Source organism: Vombatus ursinus, unplaced genomic scaffold (assembly GCF_900497805.2).
Source record: "Vombatus ursinus unplaced genomic scaffold, bare-nosed wombat genome assembly UNPS02014791.1, whole genome shotgun sequence".
In the NCBI taxonomy this organism is placed as follows: domain Eukaryota; kingdom Metazoa; phylum Chordata; class Mammalia; order Diprotodontia; family Vombatidae; genus Vombatus; species Vombatus ursinus.
This window is the reverse complement of record NW_020954569.1, coordinates 57,652,066-57,678,103: the sequence shown is the minus strand read 5'-3', so window position 1 is coordinate 57,678,103 and position 26,038 is coordinate 57,652,066. Positions and strand designations below refer to the sequence as shown.

The following is a 26,038-nucleotide window of genomic DNA, read 5'->3' as shown; positions in this document are numbered from 1 at the left end:
ATAGGTTAAAGGTGACTAACAAATAATTTATAGTCATATAAAAAAAGGCTCTAAATTATTATTGATTAGAGAAGTACAAATTAAAACAACCTTGAGATACCATTTTCCTATCAGATTGGCTAAAATAATTAAAGGGGAAAGCAGCAAATGTTGGAGGGGATGTGGAAAAACATGGACACTAATTCACTGTTGGTAGAACTGTGAACTGATCTGACCATTTTGGAGAGCAATCAGGAGTTATGCCCAAAGAGTTATTAAAATATCTATACCCTTTGACCTAGAAATACCATTACTTGGTCTATTTCCAAAGATTATTAGGGAAAAAGGAAAAGAACTTATATGCTCTGAACTATTTATGGCAATTCTCTTGTGGTGGCAAAGAACTGGAAATTGTGGGGATGCTTTGGGAAATGGGTGAATGGAGAAAGGGCTGAATAAGTGGTGGTATATGATCATGGGGGAATACTATTGCACTACAAGAAATGATGCACTTGTTAATTTTAGAAAAAACCATGGACAGATTTGCATGAAATAATGAAGAGCAAAATGAGCAGAACCAAGAGGACATTGTATAGAGTAACAGCAATACTATTTTAAGAAGAACATTGAATGATTAAGTCATTTTTACTATTATAAATATTCAAATTAACTACAAAGAACCTGTGAAGGAAGACATTATTTGCATTCAGAGAAAGAACTAATAGAAGCATGTATAGAATTATTTTACACACACACACATACACACATTTGTGTCTAATGGTAGCCATCTCTAGGGTGGGGAGGGGGGAGAAAAGAAAGGAAAAAAGTTACATGACAACTTTATTGTATATTTAAAAGGAATAGAAAATTGTACATAATAGATTGGCAGTTTCATGTGCAATCACTTTTTTTTTTAAAAATTCTACTATGTTACAGAAATGCTTGTTTTATTTCATAAATTAAAAAATAAAATTTAAAATAATTATCTTAGACAGATATACATTACTACTTTAAAGCACTTGGTACTTTCCAAGCTTTATTTGAGCTGGTCATACACATTCCAAAGGTTTGGTTCCCAAAGACTTTAGGATAAATAAGACTATCTTTTCCTATACTTTATGCCATTTCATAATGTTAAAGATGATAAGTTACACGACCAAAGACACTATACAAATACAAAGAAGAGACGGTACATTAGAGTGTCAGTTTTTCCATTTTTCTTAATCATGAGCTTAATTTTCCCATATTTTAAAGAATTTTAAGTTTAACAATGGGGCATGAAATGAAGTCTTTAAAATAGTATATTTCATGCATCATTTGTATTACCAGTGATATATAAAATACATTTTTGAAATTAAGTTTTACATCTCAAATTTACTGCAAATGATCTGGTCACAGTGAGTGTGGCCTTTTGACTGAGTGCAAGTTTTACGAACAAATCCTTTTATTAAGGGGATTTGGTCTGTGGAGTTTAGATTCAGTCAAAGGACCACACTTGAGGACCTACAGGGTCACATGTGACCTTGAGGTTGGAGGTTCCCCATCCCCTAGGGATATCACTGGTAATACAAATGATGCCCCACTGTTAAACTATACTATGTATCAGCCATATTAATCAATATTGTTTTAGACTATTTAAGATAATGGATGATGGTGCCTCTGGCCTCATGTCCTCCTTCAGTTCTCCCCTCTGGCCTGGAACCAAACCCAAGAACTCCACCCTCCTGCAAGTGTTCACAGCCAGCAGTGTCCTGCCCCACTGCTTCTGCATCCACCTGGCATGTGGTGGTTCCTTCTCACCCAGGGCCATGTCTTGGCAGCACAGCTGGGCCTGGCATTCCTTATCAGCAGAGGTTCCCTCAATCTTCCCCTGCTCAGACATCTGACTCCCCACACTGTGTGGGAGGCGAAAATTCCTGTGGAGGGGCCAAGGCTACCTCCCAACTCAGCTAGCCCCAGGGATCACTCATTGTTACAGTGGAATTAGACTGGAGGTGTTTACACTTCACATGGACCAAACCTCAGGCCTGGAATTTTTCTTCAGTTCTTTTCCCTTGTCCTGGGAGGACTACTGTTCTGCTTGTTTATTTTTACCTCTTTACATTCACCCTGAGGTGCTATTTTGTCTTGTATGTGGGGGAAATCTGGTGAGCTTGGAATTTTCTCATCTACTTCACCATCTTCCCAGAATCCTTTCCTACAGGTATCTTTGATCCTATTACTCTAACCTTCTTCAGGATTTTGCCCTTATCATGTCTTTCTCTCATGAATCCTTAATGTTTCTCTGTTTACTACTGGCCTACACATATACTCAGGTCTCCCCAATCCTAAAAACTAAACAAATCAAAACACCTTCCATTTGACTTTACTTCCTTTTTAACATACCCATAAATACCCTTTCCTTCAATGCTAAACTTCTTGGGACAAGTTGTCTACACTCAATTGCTCTATGTCCTCAGCGCCCACTCTCCACTCAATCCCTTTAATACTCTATTAAAACTGATGTTTCAAAGGTAACCAGTCACCCAATGGTCAAATATCTTTAAAAAAATCCTTATCCTTCTTAATGTTTCTGTTTTTAATATAGTTATATATATATCTATCTATATATATAGATATATAGATAGATATATCTTTTAATATAATTTTCCTACTGGCAACTGTCTCTTCTTGTCACACTGTAAATATCTCACTTTGCTAGTTCTCCTCCCTCTCTAACCAAGTATCTATTTCTTACTGGAGCCTCAACCCCATGAAAACCTTTTGAATGGTGGTCTTTTGATATCTTTTCTTCTTTATCTACAATTTATCTTTCAAATACAAAACTCAAGAGAAGCATGAAAAGGTAAACAGGAATGAGAAATCATAAGGGACTTATTAAAGTTGAACTTTTTACCTTCCTGCGTGGAAAGATGATATTTGTAACGCATGATACCTTTCTCAATATTAGAGTAATTGGAGAAGGGGGTGGTAATATATATGTGTGTGTGTGTGTGTGTGTGTATACATACATATATACATATATATATACATAAATGTATTCACACACACATAGACAGAGGGCACAGGGTGAGTTGAAGATGAAGGGATGATATCTAAAAAATAAAATTAAGGGGTGAGAGAGGATTATACTGGAAGAAGGAGAAAGGGAGAGGTAGACAAGAAAAAGCTTTTACAGTGGAGGGGAAGGTGACAGGGAATGAATGAATCTTACAATCTATCTTACCCTGCAAGAAAATAGGGGGGAAGGGGATAAGAAAGGGGGAGATGATAGTAGGGAGGGCAGATTGGGGGAGGGGGTAATAAGAAGCAAACACTTTTGAAGAAGAAATAAATTCCCTTCTCAATGTATATATTGTTCTCTCTTTAACTCAGATCTGATGTGAGGATTCCCTCTAAAAATCCCTCCCTTATCTTCTCCCCGCTCCCTATCCTCTTAGCTTTTTATTTTTTTCTAAAGTTAGAAGACTTTTACACCTTCTAGAAACAGATGAATTGTCCCCTATTTAACCCATGACAGCAGGGTTCCAGATCTACCAGCCCTCCTTCCCCATCTAATTCCTCTGTGTCAGTTCTTCTTCTTGGACCTCATTTGTATAAGATAATTACTCTTTTGGCTTTGTTTTATAATGTCTTGATTTCTCATAAAGTCACTCACTATATTCCATTTGCTCCATTCCAGTTTTTTTTCTTTTCTCTTTCTTTTTGGTGAGGCAATTGGGGTTAAGCGACTTGCCCAGGGTCACACAGCTAGTAAGTGTCAAGTGTCTGAGGCCGGATTTGAACTAGGTCCCCCTGACTCCAAGGCCAGAGTTTTATCCACTGTGCCATCTAGCTGCCCCCATTCTAATTTTTAAGGAAGTATTTTCTTCCATGAGCTTTTGGACTTCCTTCTCCATTTGGCCAATTCTGTTTTTTAAGGCTTTCTTCTCCTCATTGGCTTTTTGGACCTCTTTTGCCATTTGTATTAGGCTATTTTTTAAGGTGTTATTTTCTTCGGTATTTTTTTTGGGGGTCTCGTTTAGCAAGCTGTTGACTCATTTTTCATGATTTCTTGCATCATTCTCATTTCCCTTCCCAGTTTTTCCTCTACTTCTCTTACTTGCTTTTCAAAATGCTTTTTGAGCTCTTCTATGGCCTGGGACTGATTCATATTTTTCTTAGAGGCTTTGGATGTACAAGTTTTGACTTTGTTGTCTTCTTCTGGTTGTATGTTTTGATCTTCTTTGTCACCAAAGTAAGATTCTATGGTCTGACTTTTTCTTTGCTGTTTACTCATGTTCTCAGCCAATTACTTGACTTTTAAACTCTTTGTTAAGATAGGGGTCTGCTTCCAGTATGGAAGATATACTGTCCCAAGCTTTAGGGGTTTTGTACTGCTGTTTTCAGAGATACTTCTAGGGCTCTGTAAATTTTCAGTTTTTATCAAGGTGGTATGATCAAAGGTGAGGTGTTTACTCCTTTCCCGGCCAGTGCTCTGGTCTATAAGTGACCACAAGCATGCTTTTCTGTCTTGGAACTGTGAGGAGGATTCCCTCTCCATCACCACTACAAGCTCCGCCACGCCAGCACCCCAGGACCGCCACCTAGAACTGTGACCCAGATCCAAGCATGGGCAAAGCAAGAGAATCCTGCCTCAGCACCAGCAAAGAGATCCATGTAATCCCTTTCTGATCAGCCACTTGATTCCCCCTCAGCCTGTGGGCCGAGAGCTCCGAGAGCAGCTGCTGCCCTAGGGCTGCTCCAGGACTGGGGCTGGGACCAAGCATCTCTCTCACCGTGGTCACAGGTTCCTATTGACCTTCTAAGTTGTCTTTGGTGTTTGCGGGTTGAGAAATCTAGAAACCGCTACAGCTGCTAGTGATTCAGTACCCTGAGGCCTGCTCCAGGTTGGCTGAGGCCTGATCTTTGCCTGCGTGGCCCATGCTAAACTGAGCTCCTCTCCCAGCCTGGTGCAACAGACCTTTCCTATCAACCAACCTGGCTGACTTTGGCTGGAAATTTGTTTTTAATGTTTGTTGCTATTGTTAAATATGCTAGGGGAATTTTTTAAAAGAATTCTGAACTGATCTTTTTAAATGAAAAAAATCTTTTTGTAATATAATTTTGTTTAAGCATCAACAGACATTTATTATCTGTTCAAAAAGTCTGAATTTTCCTAGCAGGTAAGTAGGGGACACTACAACCAACTTTGAAAAAAATTTTTTTTTCTGCACCTATTTTGAACTTAATACTCTGCTGGGTACTATATTCAAATTTCTAACATTTTTGTCTCTAGTTTCATAAACTTGAATTTGCATGCTATCCACATTATGGAAGATCAATTAGTTCTACTGTGTCTTATTTTATTTCACTTTATAACACATAACTAGTATAAGCCACATTTCTGTAATAAAGACAGGATAAAATTAGGTAGTCTCACTACTGCCAAACTTAAGAAACTAATCAGCTATATAATCCAACAGGACTTTATTCTTCCTGAACAAAAGAAAAAAAAATTAAAGTTTTTTTTTCTATGATGAGTTCACAATGATGTTCTTTTGTTATATAAACTATGTCAAACTATATAATCTGTACTTAATTTTGTAGGAAGTTTTATACAAGACACAAACTGCTATTTGCTATTCACATATTTCAACTAACACATTTTAAAGCTAGTGGACAGAAGTGATAACTGGGCAATTTGCTTTCAGTTAGATGTGGAAGTTGATTATAAAATTACATTCTAACAGTTCATCCCTAGGGAGTTAAAGCATTACTGGAAAGATGATGATACTCAAGAGTAAACAGCCCTGATTTATCAGATCCTGCTTTTTAGTCAAATCTTGAGTGGATAACATTTTTCTTTTTAAAAATTTTGTACTTCTGGCAGTAAGAGGTAATTCCATCTCAGATGATTCCCATGGGTACCATATTCAGAAATTAGCTATTACTTAATAAGCCAAGAAAAGAAGCAACCTCACCTCACTTGGAATTTGATTTTCCTACAGTCAATCTATAACTACCCAATACATATCCATTGGTGGGGAGACTAAAGCTCATCTTTACTTTCCCCTCACTCAAGATTTGCCATCTTTTTTCATTTCTAGGAACTAATTTACATTACTTGACTTTGAATATAGAAAGACTAGCCGGAAGTCCCTGATCTGCCTCAGAAGTAGGCAATTTTCCTGTTATTAAAAACATTATATTAGGCTGGACACTTAGAAAACATCTCTCTTATTTATAATGAACATTCAATCTGCCTTTGATAGCAGGACGATCTGTATATCTACTCTTTCAGGTCTACATACCTAATATATAAGGTTATTTACTACAAACAAAAAGCTGAAATGTATTTCTAGACCTAACTTCATTATCTTTCCTGAAAAGCAGTTATTTCACTGTTTAAAACCAATTTTTACACTTTTGTCTACAAAGCTCAAAATACAGTATTTAAAAACGCTATTTAACATCCATTAATATAAAAGGAATAAAACTTTCACTTGAAATAATTTAATGTTTTGTATCTCTTAAGCAAAAGTGTCTTTTATTAAAACAATTAAAAGCAGAACACTTTCCATTAAAGTTCCGTTACTGAAAAGATTAGGGACTTCCACATTAACAAAAATTCTTTCCTTGTATACATTTCCTAATGGTTTAATCACTAAAGTGTAAAAATTACAACAACAACCCCCTACCCCAATTTTGATTCATCAGGTTAAAAGGATAGTTTTAATCTAAACATCATTTTCTTGCTGAGTTCACTTGATTATTTCGGCTGAACTCGATATTTTTTTCTCCTGTCTTCAATAAAGCCAGGAATTAAAAATACAGAACATTTTAAACAGAAACAAATATCATTATGATTGAAGCTTTAACGATTTAAAAAAAAATAAAGCAAATGAAGTCTCTCCCCTGTAATATGACATAGCTACTAGTGAAACAAACAAGAAATATATTGCTAAGCTTTTCATGAATGTGATATTACGGTCTGAGTGACTACTGACCTTATAGATGCTAAATGTAATTTAGTTTTATAGGTCAGTCCGAAATGGATTTTTAGCTAATTTGGAGTTGCTTGAAATATATATAGATTTTTTGTTTAAAGCTTAGAAATATCGATTCAGAAGCTGAAAACATCTATTTAATTCTACAAAAAGATATAGTATTATCTTATTAAATGACTTTGCACAAACTTATTATTCAACAAGGTTGAAAGGCTCATTCCTTATGATTGAAATCTATTATAACCTATGTTCTATCTCAGCATTTTTATATGAAGCCTCCATAAGTATTTTTTTAAATCGGAGGAAAATTTAAGCATCCTGAGGGTAAAATCTGTCTTAAAACATCTACTACTCATTTTGTTACACTTCAATTGTGCATTCTGCAGTAGTTCTTTGAAAACCAATTCTCCATGTATAATCTCCTAACAAGAATATCTGATTTCTTAATGATACCATTCACCTATTCATACAAGATAATAGCACAGCACTTTAACCTACTGCAGTATTAACACCTTTTATTTCTCCACTTTTTACTATATGAGAGAGCATAATGGTTATGTTTCATAAGGTGGATAGGCATGGATAGGTTGCGATCTGTATTATCGGTGAAATATTTCTATCAATGAGGTTACAGATTTATTGGAGCACTGCAAAGTTTTACACTAAACAAAAGGGCAGAAAAAAAATTCCCTAATAGGACATAATTCTTCTTCTTTTTTGCCATCTCAGGTTTATCTCTTTAAAGACTCCTTCCTTAACTCATCTTACTCTCATTCCTGTCAAATGCCTCGAACCTTCTTTCTTCAAACCAGACTACTATGATGTCTCTTGGCTATTCAATTAATCTTAAAAAGTGAACTCTTAGATTTAAATGGAGAGTTGATAGTTTCTCCCTTGTATCTTACCTATATATGGAATACTTCTGCTTCTAAAATTACTTTCCAGTTGTATAAAGTATGCTCTTATTTTGATCTGTCAATAGTTAAAGTTCATTAATTTGGTGTATCCATCGAGGACCTGTAAATTAGTAGACTGTGTTTATGTCCAAAACTCCCCTTTCAACCTAACTGTTGGTTTTTACGTAAGTGCCCCCGTTAGAACAAAACAGATAGGTGAAAGAGCGTGGGGAAGAAACCTCAATACAAAGCAAAACACATCACTTTGCTTGGCATTGTCTTGATGTGCTAATAACAGCTTCTGTAGACAGCATTAAACAGTTAAATAAACTATATAAAAGAGAATAGGATAGTCTCCAAAACAATTTACTAATTTGCAAATTAATAGATATAAGCTACAGGATAGACATTAGCTATACCACAAAATATTTTGCTGCTTATTTAATTTTTTTATTAGATTATCTGTATATCCTTTCTCCATGATATTACTCTACTTTAAATTATAAACTTAAGGTAGGAAATATTTCTCTGTAATTTTCTTGGTTAGGAAAAAAAAAAGCTGGTGGATGATGAACTGCCATGTATATGACTGAAGGGATTATACAAAATTGGAGAGAGTAAAAATTCATTTAAATATTGAAGTATTATTTCATGCTTAGCCACCCAATGGCCCATTAGTATGAGGTACTCAAATATTGATGATGATGGTATGCTAAATGCCTGAAATTCTGTGACCTAATATAGTTGGGGAAGAGGACGTTCTAATAAATGATTTCTGATTATATATCAAATAACATACAGCATAAATATGAATTATAATTTTATAAGAATTAGACTATAATAGGTAGTAAAAACCAATGTACAGAGAAAATGAGCATCAATAAGGGCAAACAATCTTGATATATTTACATGTCAACTTTCCAAATGTCCTAGAATGCAAATGTCATTCTAGGTCTCTTACAACTGTATATCACTCTATAGTTTATAAAGCACTTTCCCACACAGTCTTATTTGATCCTCACAACCACTGAGTGAAAGAAACCAAGTAGTTCTAGAACGATTATTACTCCCATTTTATATATGTGAAAAGTGAAGTTCAGATGTTAAGTGCGTTTTACAAGGTCATATTGATCAAATGAATTTATTTTACTCAAAGAAGGCCTCTCAACTTAAATAAATTTGGTTACATTACTTTAAGTGCTATGGATAACTTGCAGTTTTTAAAAGATATTATAAAACTTAGTAATTGGCTCTCACATCCTTGAGAACAATGAATGAAATTTAAGTAGCCAACGAGGGAGGTCAAGGTCTAATCACCTTATAAATCCAATCCAATCATGAGGCCAAAGCAAAGCTCTATCACACAGCACAGGCTTGCTTGAGGCAAATGTTACTCACAAGAACTGCAGTATATTGGTAATACTATTAGAAAAACTAGGTTCTACAAGGAATGCCAACAAGTTCATTTCATCAAAAGAAAAGGAACTATTACTATTTTTATTGTTAAGACACATTTTGTGATGCCATACATTTAAAAATATTCTGTCACATTTTCTACATCATTATGATTTTAATAGGAAAATTATAGGATTTTAGTTATCAATAAAATATACACATATAGCAGAAAACAATTGTCTTTTTGAAATGTTCTCTGCAAAAAAGCTGAAATTATGTTTTAAAATCCATTTAATGGAACCAGAAACACAAGAGATACTGGGGAGATGCATAGCAAAAGAAAAAGTACTATAGCACATGCTTCTTTTATAAATTGTCAAATTAAAAACAAAAACAACACAGAATTTCACAATAAATAACATTACTAATCAAACACCTGGAAAAAAGAGTATTTTCACATTTAGAAATGAAAGGATTTTTTTTTCCCAAATGGAAACAGATATGGAACTAATAAAGAAGAGCACTGTAACTTAATTGGCAGAAGAAATTGGGAGATTTCAGTTGACACACACTGTCAAGACTCTTATAAAAGACCTCAAAACAAAAATGAGTAAAATCAATTCAAGGAACAGTGAAGCTATGACAAAGATGAATGGGATGAAAATAAGTAGTAAGACAGACAATGAAGGCAGCAGATGCCAAAAGGATGGAAACTTTTGAAATCTGGTGTAACAGCTGAATATTGCAAAGGAAATTTATATCAGCCAATTATACTTTTTGATGGATGAGCTATAGTCAATGACAAAAAATAAAATTATAGAAAACAAAGCATGTCAAAAGCTAGTGTCATGAATAGTCTATTTGCTGTTGGCAGAAACATGTTTCTCTACTTAAACACCTACAAGTTGGATAAACGTAGTTGTGGGATCCTGAATCACAATATAACTATGACGACTGAGGAATAAACAAAAAACATGTTTCCAAAGTTAATTTCTGTAGCAATAAAAATGAATGCTAAGATAAATGAGATTATATTAAAGTACGTAACATATAAGCAAAGTAAACCACGTATGTTTGGTTTGGGCTAATGGAAAAGAAAATGACTGGCTATATTCCATTAGTGTCTAATATGGAAACCTAGACAACATTTAAGTAGTTGTATTAGAATTCAGTGCTTCCCTGTGATGACTTCCACAATCAGTCTACCCAGGAACCTCCATCCCTGAGGTCACTCCATCTCCTTTTGTTAATTTTACCATTCAAATAACCTTATAAGTTGCATTGTCTCCAAGGCTTTATATGTCAATATAGTTTAAGGGAAAAAGCTTCACAATTACCTTTTTTACAGTCTTATCTGGTTCAAGAGCAATATCTGGAATGTTGGCATCCACCATAAGGGAAAACAAGTTCAAAATCAGGTTGGAATACCTAAAAGGATCAGAGTGAAGTAAAATGGTGAGGTCAGTATTCTTCATTTCTCTCATACCAACAACTCATGGCATAGAAGTAAAGACGACAACTTCTTTTCTATTGCAGCCATCATTTCAAGTAAACTAGGACATCATCAAATGAGAAAATATACATAAAGAACTTTGCAAATCTCAAAGTATAATGTAAATGTTGGATATAATTATCATTAAGATATTGAGATTATTCATAAGCTGCCTTTACTCCCTGAAAGCCTGGTACAAGACAGATTAATTACACTGCTAATCTCTAGACCTCTAGTAAACCGGTAACTAAACTCCTTGGAAAGAGTCTTAGACCAAAACATTACCTGGATAACTCCACACGATTATGAATATAGTGGTTCTCGCTATGCTCGCTATAAAGGAAGGAGCATAGCTAGTACATTCTCATAAGGACAATATTTCATTCCAATTGTGTACTTATTTGACAGCTGGGGCACAGTATCACTTATTCCCACCAAATAGTACATTCTATAATGCCTAGCTTTTACCTAGCTGATGGCTGAAAGTAGTGCTTGATAAATGCTTGTTGACTGACAGACTGATGGAGGGGAGAATACCTAGTAAATTTCTGTAGGAAAAGTGGGGACAGACAAAAGTTGAATTGATGACATCTGTGCCTTCAATGACAAGTTAGAGAAATCAGGAAACTACAATTTAACCTAGGAATGCAAGGGAAGGAAGAAGAGGAGAGAGAAAGAGTCTGATTTTTAAAGTAAAATTAGACAATCTGTTTTTACATCAACCTTTGGGGAGGAAAAGACATATCTTTATGCATGTGCTTCATATGGGTGTCTGACATTAGTAAACTGCCTTGATACCCAGATGAAAGTACCCATGCATTTTAATTTTATTCTTCATTTCACTAAACTAGATGGAGCTGATGTTATGGAGGCTTAAGTTTCAGATGTCTATTCTATTAGCATTTTTCACTTGGAAACTCAATGTCTTAATAGTAGAATTGTCTTGAACTTTTTTTAATAAGGAAGTTTAAATATTCAAAGCATGGCAAATATATATCAAACAAAAGAATAAGACTCCATCATAAATTAGTACTATAGGATAAAATCACTAAAGTACATGATAATGATACTTGGAATATAATGATAATGTAATTTCTAGTGACAAAATGACCACCTAAATTTTAAAATGTCCATCATCATTTTCAATATTTTACACTACCCATGAAAATCAACAAGGGCTATAATAAAAAACAAAAACAAAAACTTTTATCTTGATGAAGTCTTTTAGTCTTCATTAAAAGTAAACCTTAGCCAGTTTACCCTTCTCTCAGAGAGAAAAAAGCATAATTTAGTAATCAGATATAGCCTAGAGAATTGGGAGCTCATAAGCTGAATTTAAGTTTGGCTAATGATTTTTGTGTGGGGTGGGCCAAGTCACTTGGTTACTCTGGATTTCAACTTACTCTTTTAAATATAAGAATGGCCACAGCAGGTATTAAAAAATGTATACTTCAATTGTTTCTACTTTTAAAAAAGAATAATTTCTAGTAGCTGAATGTTAGGACTAAAGGTATATAAAGACAATCCTTAATTTTTCAAAAATGGGTAATGGACATCATTATTATACTTCTAAGAATATGGAAGTAGGGAGGTGGATAGGGGCTAGAAGAAAAGAAACGAGAATTATGTCTATCAGAACTTATTCGTATATACGTCAGCTCAAGTGGAACTTCCAACCAGACGTCTTTTGAGATCCCCTCGATTTTTAGTAACTACCTTTAGCTTTGTTTCTTTATCTATATTTTGTATGTCTATATGTACATCTGTATGTATATATGTATGCATGCATGTATGTGTATATGTCTTTGTATCACCAGCACATATTGCCTGCCCTGTACAAGAAGATGCTTAATGAATGCTTGCTGAATTGAACTAAGTGGAGTTTGGATGAAGTGGGTGACTGAAAAATTACTGTATGTTATGTGTTTAAATTAACTTATTTAAATATAAATAGTTGTAAAGCAAATCTAAATGGCTGTGTTGATCTATAACATTAAGTAGTCTGTAGTGGCTCATTGTATTTAAAAAGTGAATATATGGAAAGACATTGAAACCCTCACATTATTTGATGTCTAAAATTTCCCTACTTTATATCTAGGGTAAAAGTAGTCAAATCACTTACTTTAAAAATTTAATGTACCCCTTTCCCATTTTAATATCTGTGCCTACACTTTATGCCACTGTGTATGCATCCTAATCTATCTCCACCTTACTTTTATCTTCTAGAATTGCTCTATGTTGATAATGGCTTCAAAGATTTCTAATAACCTTTAAATCTGTTTTTCTGGAAAGGATGCTGCATGGCTGCTCCATTTAATATGTACTTTCTATTTTGGTTCACTGCCCTCTGACTTAATGCTTTTACATCTGTCAGCATTAACCTGCACTTTCCATTCACTGGTCCAGTCACCAGTGCAATCCCCAGTGAATCTGTTGGTCACACTGTCTTTTATCATTAACTATAGTTTTTTTTTTTTAAAGTTAGTGCATAGTTATTAAATGGATGCTTTTGTATTGGATTTAATCCTTATCTCAGGCATATTTTAAAAGATGAAGAGGACAGAGAAAATATCCTTTCAGATGCTCCACTGAGAAACTCAGTACAACTGACTGAATTTATATTTGCATGAATAAAAGTTTTTAACCATCTTTTTCCTTTATTTTCCAATATATTTTACAATAAAGTTTATATAAAACATTTGCTAACTGAAAAAAAAACCACACTTCTCACCCTTGATAGACAAAGCTTTACTGGCACATGGGCACATACACACAGCTTTGTCTATGAAGGGAGAGTGGTATTATGTGTGTGTATACATACACATACTCATCTATTACTCTTGCTGCATTTCTTAAAGTTAAGTTAATTCTTGGTCCATTATGCTAATTTTTAGAAACACAATATTTTGTTAGTCATATTGTAGCAATGCTGAAAGGTAGACTAGTTATTTGAAATTTGGTGTGGTCACTTAGTTGATGATGATGGTTTTCTTAGAAATATGTGATATCCACATTTTAAACACAAAAGGAAAAAGCACAGAATAGTTAGGAGACCTGGTTTAGAGTCCTGGTTCTGATACTAACTAGCTATCGACTATGGACAAGGAATTAACCTCCCTGTCCCAAAGTTCCTCAAACATATAATCTCACTATATATTTTTTATAATAGTTATTTGTGTAGGACACATTGTACAAAGAGCTTTTATCTTTTGGGGGCATAATTTGGCATGTTTTAGCTGTACTTTGCATCTCACCCAAATCTTAGCATACTGCTTTTAAACAGCAATGTCCAATTAAAATTCAAATGAATTTGTAAAAAAAAAAAAAAAGTTGGAATAAAGATTCTTTTAAAAGGCCACTATTCTAAAATTCTTTTCTACATGAGTCAATGCAGAAATCCACTTATGTATAAATCATTGACTTATAAGCTTTTAGCTGATATAAAAAGACATGTTCCTAAGAAGTATTTTAAATAATTGTAATAACTTCTCACCTGGTAATAAAATTAATTTATTAAACTTAATTTGGGATACCATGTATATATTTAAAATTCCTTTATTAAAAATCATGTCAGCAATTAGTTTGTTGAATAAACATATTTAATGTGGATCGAAAGAATAAACAACATGTCTTCTTCTCTTCAAAAGAGTGTATCTGTTAATTTTCAAGTTTTAGTTAACTCCCAGTTGTCTAAATAGTTAACAGATCATTCACGTTTGTATTTTGAAAGTTTTTGAACTTATGGTTAAACATAAAGATCTGAGTTAATGGAGTCAAAATATTTTAAATAAGTGAAAATCACACTTAAGACACTTAACTCAAATGGAATTTCCTATCGTCTCTATACTGAAAAATATAGTCCAACTTGTGCTGTGTGTGTGTGTGTGTATTCTTCATCTACCAAGTTTTTTTTCTTGTATGTATTATCAAGCCTATCTCTCTCTAATGACCATGGATCTCACTGAGGAGGCCCTGTATTTTTCTGGGGCTTGATGCAATAAGCACAGTACTATGCACAAAGGAAATTTGGAAAACTTTACCTTTAAAAGGAATTACTCTTCTATTTGGACTATGTGAAGTGCATTCTCCATGACACTTACTAACATCTTTGCTACACATGTCCTTGTTTTATGCCTTGCTTGATAGTGATATTCAGAGGATAGTTGAACAAAGCTGGCTCTTTGACATTCATATAATTTTTCATGAGTTTAACATATTCACCGTATAGGTGAAGAGAATCCCCAGATTTACATTTGCTCTGCCATGTCAAATGCTCTTTGTAATAAATAATAAACATAACAGAATCATATATTCTCTACATAGTTCAGTCAATTCTTTGAGTGAAGATGAGGGCTACAGTAGAAAATCATTTTTGAAAGCCTGCCTATTCCCTTTACATGTCTTCATAAAGAATATCCTTGGTGAAAACCACATTCAAAAATATTTTACAGAGAAGAGAGACAAATGCATTCTTGTTTGGCATTCTGAATGATTAATACTGTCTTTTTCCCCCCTAAGTTTTAAAAATAATTTCCTTGTTGACACACTGGTACATTCAAAAGAATACCAGCTTAAAAATCAGAAGATGTATATTCTATTCCAACCTGTAATACTGGTTGTTCAAGTTCTAACATCTTTGGGCCTTAATCCAAAAGACAACTCTACAAATGTACATTACCACACGGTCAATATCGAAATCAGATTGATTTTATATTTGGCAGCCAAAGGTAGAGAAGCTCTATATAGTCAGTTAAAACAAGACCTGGGGCTGACTGTGTCTCAGATCATGAACTTCTTATTGAAAAATTCAGACTTAAATTGAAGAACGTAGAGAAAACCATTAGACCACATAGGTATGACCTAAATAACAACCCTTATGACTATGAAGTGGAAGTGATGACTAGATTTAAGGGATTAGATCTGGTAGATGGAGTGCCTGAAGAACTATGGACAGAAGTTCATAATACTGTAAAGGAGGCAGCAACAAAAATCATTCCAAAGAAAAAGAAGAGCAAGAAAGCAAAATGGCTATCTGATGAGGCTTTACAAACAGCTGAAGAAAGAAGGAAAGCAAATGGAAAGATAGGCCCAAATGAATGCAGAATTCCAAAAAAGCAAGGAAAGATGAGAAAGTTTTCTTGAGTGAGCAATACAAAGATATAAAAGAAAACAACAGACTGGAAAAGACTCTCTTCAAGAAAATCTCAGATATCAAGGGAAATGTTTCAAGGGCATGATAAAAGACAAAAATAGTAGGGACTTAACAGAAGCAGAAGAGATTAAGAAGGGGTGGCAAGAATATACAAAATAACTATACAAGAAAGATCTTAACATCATCAGTAAACATAATGGTTTGGTTACTGATCTAGAGACATACACTCTGGAGAATGAAATCAAGGGGGATTTATGAAGCATTATTAACAAAAAGGATAGTGCAAGGTGAGAGAATTCCAGCTGAGCTATTTAAAATCCTGAAAGACGATGTTAAAATGCTGTACTCAATATGCCAGCAAATTTGGAAAACTCAACAGTAGCCACTGGAAAGATCAGTTTGCATCTCAATCCTAAAGAAAGATAATACCAAAGGATGTTCAAATTATTGAACAACTGTACTCGTTTCACACTCCAGTGAGGTTACACATAAGATTATGCAAGTTAGTGAACTAAGAATTACCAGAAAGGCAGGCTGGTTTTTGAAACATCTACTTCTGCTTCATTGACTACAGTAAAGCCTTTGTGTAGATCACCACAAAATGTGGCAAGTTCTAAAAGAGATGGGAGCACCACATCATCTTACTTGTCTCCTGAGGAACTTGCATGTGGGCCAAGAAGCAACAGTTAGAACCAAACATGAAACAACTGATTGGTTTGAGATTGGAAAAAAAAGTACAAGACTGTAGACTGTCACCTTATTTAACTTACACGCAGAGTACATCACGTGAAATGCCAGACTGGGTGAATCAAAGCTGAAATTAAGTTTGTTGAAGAAACATCAACAATCTCAGATATGCAGGCGATACAACCCTGATGGCAGAAAGTGAAGAAGAATTAAGAAGTTTCTTGATGAGGGTAAAAGAGGAGAGTGTATAAAACCTGGCTTGAAGCTTAAAAGAGGGTGAAATAAAGATCTTTGCAACTGGTCCCATCAGTTTCTGACAAACAGAGTGATAAGAAATGGAAATAATGTTAGATTTTATATTCTAGGGCTCAAAGATCACTGCAGATAGCAACAGCAGCCATGAAATTAAAAGACTCTAGCTCCTTGCAAGGAAAGCCATGACAAATCTGGACAACATATCAAAACACAGAGACATCATCATCTTGCTGACAAAGGCCCATATAGTCAAAGCTACGGTTTTTCCAGTAGTAATGTATAGCTGTGAAAGTTGGATTGTAAAGAAAGCTGAGCACCACAAAATCAACACTTTTGAATTGTGGTGCTGGACAAGACGTTGAGAGTCGCTTGGATAGCAAGGAGATCAGACCAATCAATACTTAAAGAAATTAATTCAGACCATTCACTGGAAGGTCAAATACTGAAGCTGAAGCTTCAATACTTTGGGCACATAAGAAGATGATGGAATTCACTGGAAAAGACCCTGATGTTTTGAAAGATTGAGGGCAAAAGGAAAAGGAGATGGCAGACGATGAGATGAATAGATATGTCATGGAAACAATGAACACGAACTTGGAAAGACTTCAAACGATAGTGAAGAGCAGAAGGGCCTGGCATGCTGTGGTCCAAGAGGTCATGAAGACTCAGACATGACTGAACAAGTGAGAAACAATAAACTATTTTTCTGATGAATGACTAATTCCAGGGATATTTTACCTTCATTTGGCAGTAGAATCTGCTAATTTGAATTTCTTCTTTCTATTGGATTTGTCAAACAACAGTGATCAATAAACATTTAATTAGGAAAGCTTCTGATCACATTTATAAGGTAAAGAATTTAATAATGACATCTGAATGATCATCTCATTTACCTTCTTTATAAAGACTGGTTTTTTAAAGTAGAATGTCTATATTATGATCGAAGAAGATTCTACTTTATGTTCTGATTTATCCTACGCTAAGCCTAGCTAATTATAACAGTCCAATACCATTTCAAATAAAATACGCATCATTTCATTTGATCAAAAAAGATAAAAGGAAACTTTAAAAGCCTACAAGTCCAAAGAAGTTAAACATCCCAATAATTCTGGTCACAGTATCAACTGGCCAATGTAAGGTAAGGATTTTTTTTTAATCGAATATAATTTTCTTTCAGTTTCTAGGTGAGGCATTTATGTATTTGCATTTATGATGAAGGCAGTCCATGAACAACTATATCAAGTTCCAACAGTCCTTCACAAATATTTTTCACCTAACATATTTGCATACTGCAGGTATATTTGCATACTGTAGGTACACATTACTTTCAAAACCTTGCTATATGAATGTATTATCTCATTTTATTGGGACACTGCATTGTGCTAAGTACCAAGAACTGAACTTGAGAGTCATAAGACTTGAATTTGAATGCCTGTTTTGCAACTAACTCATTGTGTGACCTGGGCAAGTTACTTAAAGTTACAGTTAGAATAGAACCAATTTATTTTTAGTTTTTTCTAGATTTACAAAAGCACATCTGTTATGCACATTAAAAATGTAAATTGGAAAACAAGAAAGTAGGCTCATTGGTTTATAGTTCTGAATCACTGATAATCAAATAATTCACACATTTATTTTGTACTGAATTATCAGATTAATATTCAATCATACCCTAAACACAATGTCTAACAGACAAATCTACAATATGACATCATAGAGAGTCTAAAATTTTCAAGTGCAAATGTTTCTATCAACATCCTTGGAAGGAGTAATGTAAATAATACTGCAAACCTAACATTAAATTTAAAAGAAGCAATTTTCTGTAATAAACTATACTATAAAGAAGGCTTAAAGTGCGGACTACCTTCATGATTATGTCCGGCAGTTGAAAGTGCTATTTTGAGTTCTCAATTAATAACTTCTTTGTTTTCTCACCCTGTTGAATTGCTGTCAATCCAAAATGAATGACTATTTCTATGGCACTGGTTTGTTTCTGTTTTCAGTGAGATAGAGTACCTTTGACATCTCTCTAGCTATGATTTCATATTATCTTGTCTACCTCTTTTCTGAGATCACTACTTTTCAATGTAGTTTTCTGCAGTGTTTCATTTATTAAAAAAATCCATATATTTATTAAAGAACTTTCATATGTGTAAAGTGCTTTTGCATCAGTTGGCAAATCCAAAGAACATTGATCTACTTCTCACTCTCTTAGGAGATGTAGAAAGTTACACCAATATACTTAGCCACTCTAAGGACAAACAAGGCAGCATTTTGCAAAATAGTTTGTGTGAAACGTGCCATATGGAGAAGGTTATAAAATGAAGATTTATTTATGGAAAAGATAAAACAAGATTAATAAGAGTATAAATTTCTATACATCTGTCCCACAGACATGCCTCAAATAATACATCCTTTAAAAAAACCTTGGCAGAGAGTGCATGATTTTAACCTGTCGTTAGTCAATGCCAATGCCAAGCCTATCTAATGTGCTACTTTGTTATTGTACTTTCCCCCTGATAACACAAACCCCACTTGTGAGAAACTAGGCTAAAGTTAACTTGAAAAGAGAGTCAGAAGCAAATGGTCCTGTCGTTTCTGATTAATCACTGGAGTTACATGCTGTTTATTTAAGCAAACATTCTTGTTACTTTCTGATGATGTAGTAACAATCAACCCTAAATAACAAACTTCGATGAAGACATGAGGTACATTGACCCTGGGAAAAGACGTGAGGGTGAATGACAAATCAACTACTTCTTTCTAGAAAAGATCAAGGTGTTAAAACAGGAGATAAAACTATGTATCATGGTCTCTTTTGGTTCATATAAGACCTTAACCTCAAAACAATGGCAGAAGAGGCAGAAATGAAGCTGATGAGGGTACTACCAGGTTAAAGATAAGTGATTTGGTATCACTTCAAATAAAAAGTGCTTTTTTATTAGATGGCAAAAGGGGAAGCCAACTGAAGTAAGGAGAGGATTCCCCACAGAACTCCCAGTTACCAGCTACAGACAAAGGAATAATTACAGGGAACAGATCTTTTAGCTTGGTTCCTTCTGTCCTTTCCCATTTTAAAAAAGTACAATGCTTAGAATTTATTGAAAGCGATGCCAGTATGCTGATCTTACTCTGTAGAAGTCATGTCTGCTTCATTTCTAGCTAAGCTTGCTCCTCTTTCTGTGAGGCTTGGTAATCATAATCTTTGGAGAGTTGGGTGCCTTTTTCTTTCATGGGATTTAAAGGTAGAAGAAACCTTGGAGACAACTTTGTCTAACCCCTAATTTTACAAATAAGGAAACTGAAATAATGGGCTCTTGGTTAGGGATGGAGTATACCTACCGAGGACTGGTGAAAATATTTTTGTAAAGTATTTCATAGCTAATCAAAAGGTTTTAAAATGAAAAGGGATAATAAGAAGGGGGAAAAATCTGCCTATAGCTGGATGCTATAGACTATAACTATAATGTAGCATGTTCAGAAAATCATAGAAGACAAAATCCAAAAAAGAAAAGCCAGGAAAAACCCCCTCAGATTTGTCTAGCTTCACATGGCCAATGTGCAAACCAGGAGTAATAATCAAGTTGAATTAAGATCTTAGTGTAAGGAAACAAACTGACATAACAGGTATGACTAGGAAATGGTGAGGTGGGATCCATGATTAAAAAAATGGTTTTGGATATATCTCCAAAAGAACTGAATAGCTAAAAGCAAAAGCAGAGTTGCACTGTGAACTAAGAAAATATACTTTAATATTACTACTGCTATGACCAGCTTATCTCCTTTCTCAGTCATACAACTCTCTGGTAATATCTTTTCTTTTGATTTGACAGTTGATACAAAAAAAATTACAGATATGAGAATTACACTTTGAAAATTTTTATATGAAACTTTTGGATATGGAAAACTATTGGATATTGGAGATATTTCAAAAAGGAGGTAAAGTTAATGTGAAATTATAATAATAACAATAATAGCTAAAGCTTTTATAGCACTTTAAAGTTTGTTAAGTACTTGTTATCTCCTTTTATTGTCATAACAAGTCTGTGATGGGTGCTATTATGACCTCCATTTTGTTTTGAGCTTTGTATATCTGGAGATATGTGTGTATGCACATGTATAGAGCTATGTATGTATATTTGGAGATATATACATGTGTATAAGTATATACACACATATGTATAGTGATAATTCAAAAAATCTATCATTTTACTGATGTGACCATGCCTCCCATCAGTTCAGACGGAAAACAATTCTTTACATTCAGGTCACCAAATATTAATGAACATGTTGCCTTGATTTGGAGGATCTTGTCAAAATTTTAATAGGATTTTTCTACCTCTTTATTGTCTGTAACAGATGGTAGTATATAAGCTATAATTATCCTTAGGTTAATCTCGTTGCTTATGTTCACTGTGAGCATTGCACAGCAAGATAGCCAAGCACTCCATGAAATGATGTTTCTTATTGCTTTGGGGCATATAATGAAAAATCAACTCTGCCAATTTGTTTGTCTATCTGAGGAGAAGCTAAGATATCCTTGCATTTCATTGTAACTTTCTTTTATCTTCTAGATTCAGTTATTGTACAAATGAATGAAAATATTGATGTGGTTCAGTTCTTACAATAGAACATAGATTTGATGGTCACTGGATAAAGAGCTCTCATTTAGATTACAATAGTAATATTTATAAACAATCTAAAACTTGTGATTACTAATATTATTGGCCCCCTCTCTCACCACTACTACTTCAACACCACTGAGGAAGAAGAAAGGTCTGGCAAGGGCTAAGAGGCATTTTACATTTTTCTTTTTCTTAAGAATTTTCATGGACATAGAATTAATGAACATCTTACTGGTGTAGCATCTTTCTGTTCTGAGCTAGACTTGTTCTTCTACAATAGGCAAAGTTGTCAGACTTTCGCTTAAGCAAATTCAGAACTGGATAAATGATTGAAGCCAAATAGTGGGCATAAATATGTCAATATCCACGAGTAGGAAGATTCTGAGTTAACTGTTATGATCATTCCTAGAAAAATAACTAACTGGCAGATATGATTGTTGAGCCACTGTCAGTGATCTGAAAGATAATGGAGAGCATAACTACAAGAAGAATGCAGAAGGGGAATTATTATCCCAGTTTTAAAAAAAGTAAAAAAAAAGGTATTGTATTATATATAATACAAGTGAGTTTGATTCAATTCCTGGCCAAATACTAGTTTTTTTTGTTTGTTTCTATAGAGTAGGTCTCTCTACCTTGCTTAGGCTGGAAGTACAATGACCATTCATGGATTTGATCTTACTAATGATAGGTATGGAAGCCTCAACCTGCTCCATTTCCCACCTGGGCCAGTTTGCCCCTCGTTAGGCAGCCTCTGTTGCCCTTTTTCTGGGGCATATTTGTGTTGGGTTTAGTAAGTACATTTTATCAGCTTTAGCCTAAATAAAGTTCAGAGCTCTCATGCTCAAGCAGTTACACAGTTTTATTTTCCCCATTAGAAATTGTAGGCATGCATATCCAGCCTGGAATGATTTACTTAAAAGGATGGTTATTAACATCTAGAAAAAGTAATGGTAATAAAGAAAGCCAGCAGAAGTTAAGAACAGACTACTACAGAATAATCTCAGTTCTTTTTCGCAAAGTGTTGTAAAACTGGTAGGCCAGGGATTGCTATAGATATCCTTTGCCTAAACTTTGCCAAAGTATTTGAAATGGTCTCATGCTATCTATAGGGAAATGCTGGAGAGATGGGGAAAGTTAACAGCATAACCAGGAGGATCTGGAACTGGTTTAATGATAAAACCCAAAAAGACATTAATGGTTTAATAACAACTTTGAAGGGGGTCTCTAGTAGAACACAGCAGGGTCTGTGCTTGGTTCCATTTGTAGAAGGTTTTTATCAATGACCTGGATAAAGGCATACATAACATGTCTATGAAACCTGAAAACAGTATAAAGCCTGGAGGTATAGCTGACAAAGTGCATGACAAAGTCAGGATCTAAAAAGTAAAATGTAAGCTCCATGAAGATATAGACTCACACTTTTACTTTTGTACCCCCTGTGCCTAGCTCAGTGCCTGGTACACAGCAGGTACTTAATGAATGCTTACTGAATTTAATTGAAAAAGATTTTGATAAGCAATAGTATGTCTGAAAAAGATTTGGGTATTTAAGTGGCTTGCAAGCAAAATATGAGTCAAAAACGTCATACAACAGAAGCAAAAAACTAGTAAAATTTTGGGCTATATTAAGAAGAATAGTGTCTAGAGCTAGGGAGGTGTGATTTGTGTTCTGTCTCCTGTTTAAACCGTATTTATGCTTAGCTCTAGGTACTACATTTTAAGGACACTGAAAGCATAAATGCAACCACAATGGTTGACAGTCTAAAAATTATGACGTATATGAATTTGTTAAAGGAACTGGACATGTCTAGTCTGGATAAAAAGGCATAGGAGGTCATCCAATGTCTTCAAGTATTTGTAGGGCTCCTACATGCGAGAGGGAGCAGATGTCTGTCTTGTACCCAGAAAGCAGAATTAGGAGCAACTGAAGCCAGAGGATAGAAGAAACTTTAACCTCTACGTAAAGAAAAATTTCTTAACAATTAAAACTATCTAAAAATAGAATGGACTATCTGGGGAGGTACTAGGTTTTTCTTCAACAAGGGTCTACAAGTGGAAGATGGATGAACACTAGTTAGAGATATTATAGAGAGTGATTCTCAGTCAGGAATGCATTAGATTAGATGAGATCTAAGGTTTCTTCCAACTTTGAAAATGTTGGGCCCAGAGACTTCAAGAGGTGAGTTTTTCAAGGTCATACTGGAAGTATAAAGTAAAGCCATGTTTGGAATCAGGTCTTTTGACTCTAAATCCAGTACTCTGCATATTATTATTCAAATATCTTCCAATGAGATAATAAGAAGTATTGTCACCCATGTCATTCTGGAACAGGAAGAAAGTATAAAGAAGACTGAAGACTGTGCATGTAGGACATTCCCTTAAACTCCATACTGAAGGAGGTCATATTGCACATCATGTAATATGAAAAGGGTAAAAAATTTCCAAAACCATCAATAGCATATAGCTAATTTTACCTTCGCAGGTGGAGAAAAGCTGTATAACACTGTTTACGGAACTCTTGATACTGTTCACTTTGTGTTCCTCCCATGCCTTCCACCATTTCTTTATTCAGTTTCATTGGAGGAGGGAGAGGCTTCGGATCTCGACCCAAAATATATCCAAAGTCTATATGGAAGAGTTTGCCTACATATGAGGAAGAGATAAGATTTATTTCTATTCAGTTCTTTAAAATTAAGACTCAGAAGCTTAATTCATACTCTCAGAACTATATATCTAAATAGAACTCATATCTTGTTTTTTATAAGGCATACTAGCTCATGATAAAGTACATAAAATGTATTACCAAACAATCATGAGGTTATGAGTGATCTTCAAAATTTCTTCAGTCCATACCCCCAACCTTTCAATGCCACAATTATACCATATGAGGTAAGTGACTACCTTTTATTTTTAAGACAAAGTCAATAACCTAGCCCAGTATTTAAGACATAGCTGGGATTTCACTTTTTTTTGGTAACAAATTTCTTAAGGTGTAGATTAAATTTACTCTGATTCATTCAATCTCCAACAACAGAGAGTGTCATTACAACTTCAAATATAAGAAGATATTTTATTAAATCATCTCTCTCAAATTACTCTTCTCTATGCTGAGTAACCCCTTGTTCCTTTAATTTTTATTTCATTTTTCTTTATAAATTACCTCTTCCAAATATATAATCACTCTGATGATTCTCTACTGAACCATTTCTAGAGTGACAGTAGTATTTTTGTTAGTTTTTTTGTTTTTTTTTTTCTGGGGTTTTTAGTGAACTGTAAGCTTTATGAGTCAGCAATGTGGTATAGTAGCCAAAAAAGCTAATGTGATCTTGGGCTGTATTAAGACATGGCACAATTTCCAAAAATAGGGAGTTGATAGTCCCACTGTACTCTGAACTCATCAGAACTCATCTGAAGTATTGCACTCAGTATTGGGCACCACAATTTAAGAAGAACAATGATAAGCTGAAGAGCATCAAGGGTATGAGAGTGTTTTGAGTTCATGGCATGTGAAGATCTGATGAAGAAACTGGGCATGTTTAGCCTGGAATTTTTTTTTTCAAAGGGGTAGAGAGGCAGAGAGGTCATGATAGCTACCTTCAAGTATCTTAAAGGCTGTCATGTGAACAATAGATGAGACTTGTTCTATTTGTCCACTGAGGGCAGAAACAATAAGTAAAAGTCAAAAGAGGCAAACTGAGGTTTGATGTCAGTAAAAACTTCCTAACAATCAGAGCTGTCTAAAGGTGAATAATAATAACAATAATGATATGTTAACATGTATACATGTATATATGTATATGTATGTGTGTGTGTAAATATGTGTGTGTGAGGCTTTAAAATTTGTAAAATACTTTACAAGCATTATCCCATTTGAGCCTCCTAACCCCTTGTGGCAGTTACTTTAGGTATTATTCCTATTTTGCATATAAGGAAACAAAGGATTATAAAAGTTAAATGAATTACAAACATTCTCCCAGCAAGTTTTGGGAGCAGGATTCAAATCCAGGTCTTTCTGATTCTAACATTTTGGGCAACTCTCAAAGACTGTAAGTTGTAGAGAAAGAATGAACTGCATTGCTAGAGAAAGTTTCCTCACCTGATAGTTCAGAGAAATCAACAGTTCAGCCCCTTCCCTGGACCTAGACTGGGAGAATAAGAACCAAAGGAGGGGCTGGACCTCTGCTTAGAGTAGCATAGGTTGATGTTAACAGCCAAAAGAGACAGGGTAAAACCGTTTAATCTTTATTTTGGTTCTGTTTTCTCTGCCAAGGATAACCTTAGCACTGAAAATGATAGGATAAAAATGGCTAACAAGAAGTTAACATACAATATAAAAGGGGCCACAGAAAAAGAGCCTTAGCTTTTCTTGATGATTTCAATGCACTGTCCAGAAAACAGCAAATATATAAATATATATATTTTTTTCTTAATGAAAAGAATAGAGTCTACAAACCTCAGGTCAATAATCTGACTTCAATTCCTGGGAAAATTTTAAAATGGATCCCTAAAGACATGGTTAAGTGAATGCCTCAAATGTGGTGAATCATCTGCAACATGTGGGTAATAATA

General features: G+C 34.5%; 1 protein-coding gene across 1 annotated transcript in view; it reads right to left on the bottom strand.

The window, feature by feature from the left end:
* The window catches only part of PIK3C3 (phosphatidylinositol 3-kinase catalytic subunit type 3), a 184,911-nt gene that overhangs the window by 23,791 nt on the left and 135,082 nt on the right, over nt 1-26,038 (bottom strand). The window contains exons 22-23 of the mRNA XM_027869092.1: nt 23,944-24,112; nt 10,597-10,687 (exon numbers count right to left, since the gene is read on the bottom strand). Coding sequence (XP_027724893.1) covers nt 10,597-10,687; nt 23,944-24,112 — 260 coding nt within the window. The remainder of the gene's footprint in view (nt 1-10,596; nt 10,688-23,943; nt 24,113-26,038) is intronic.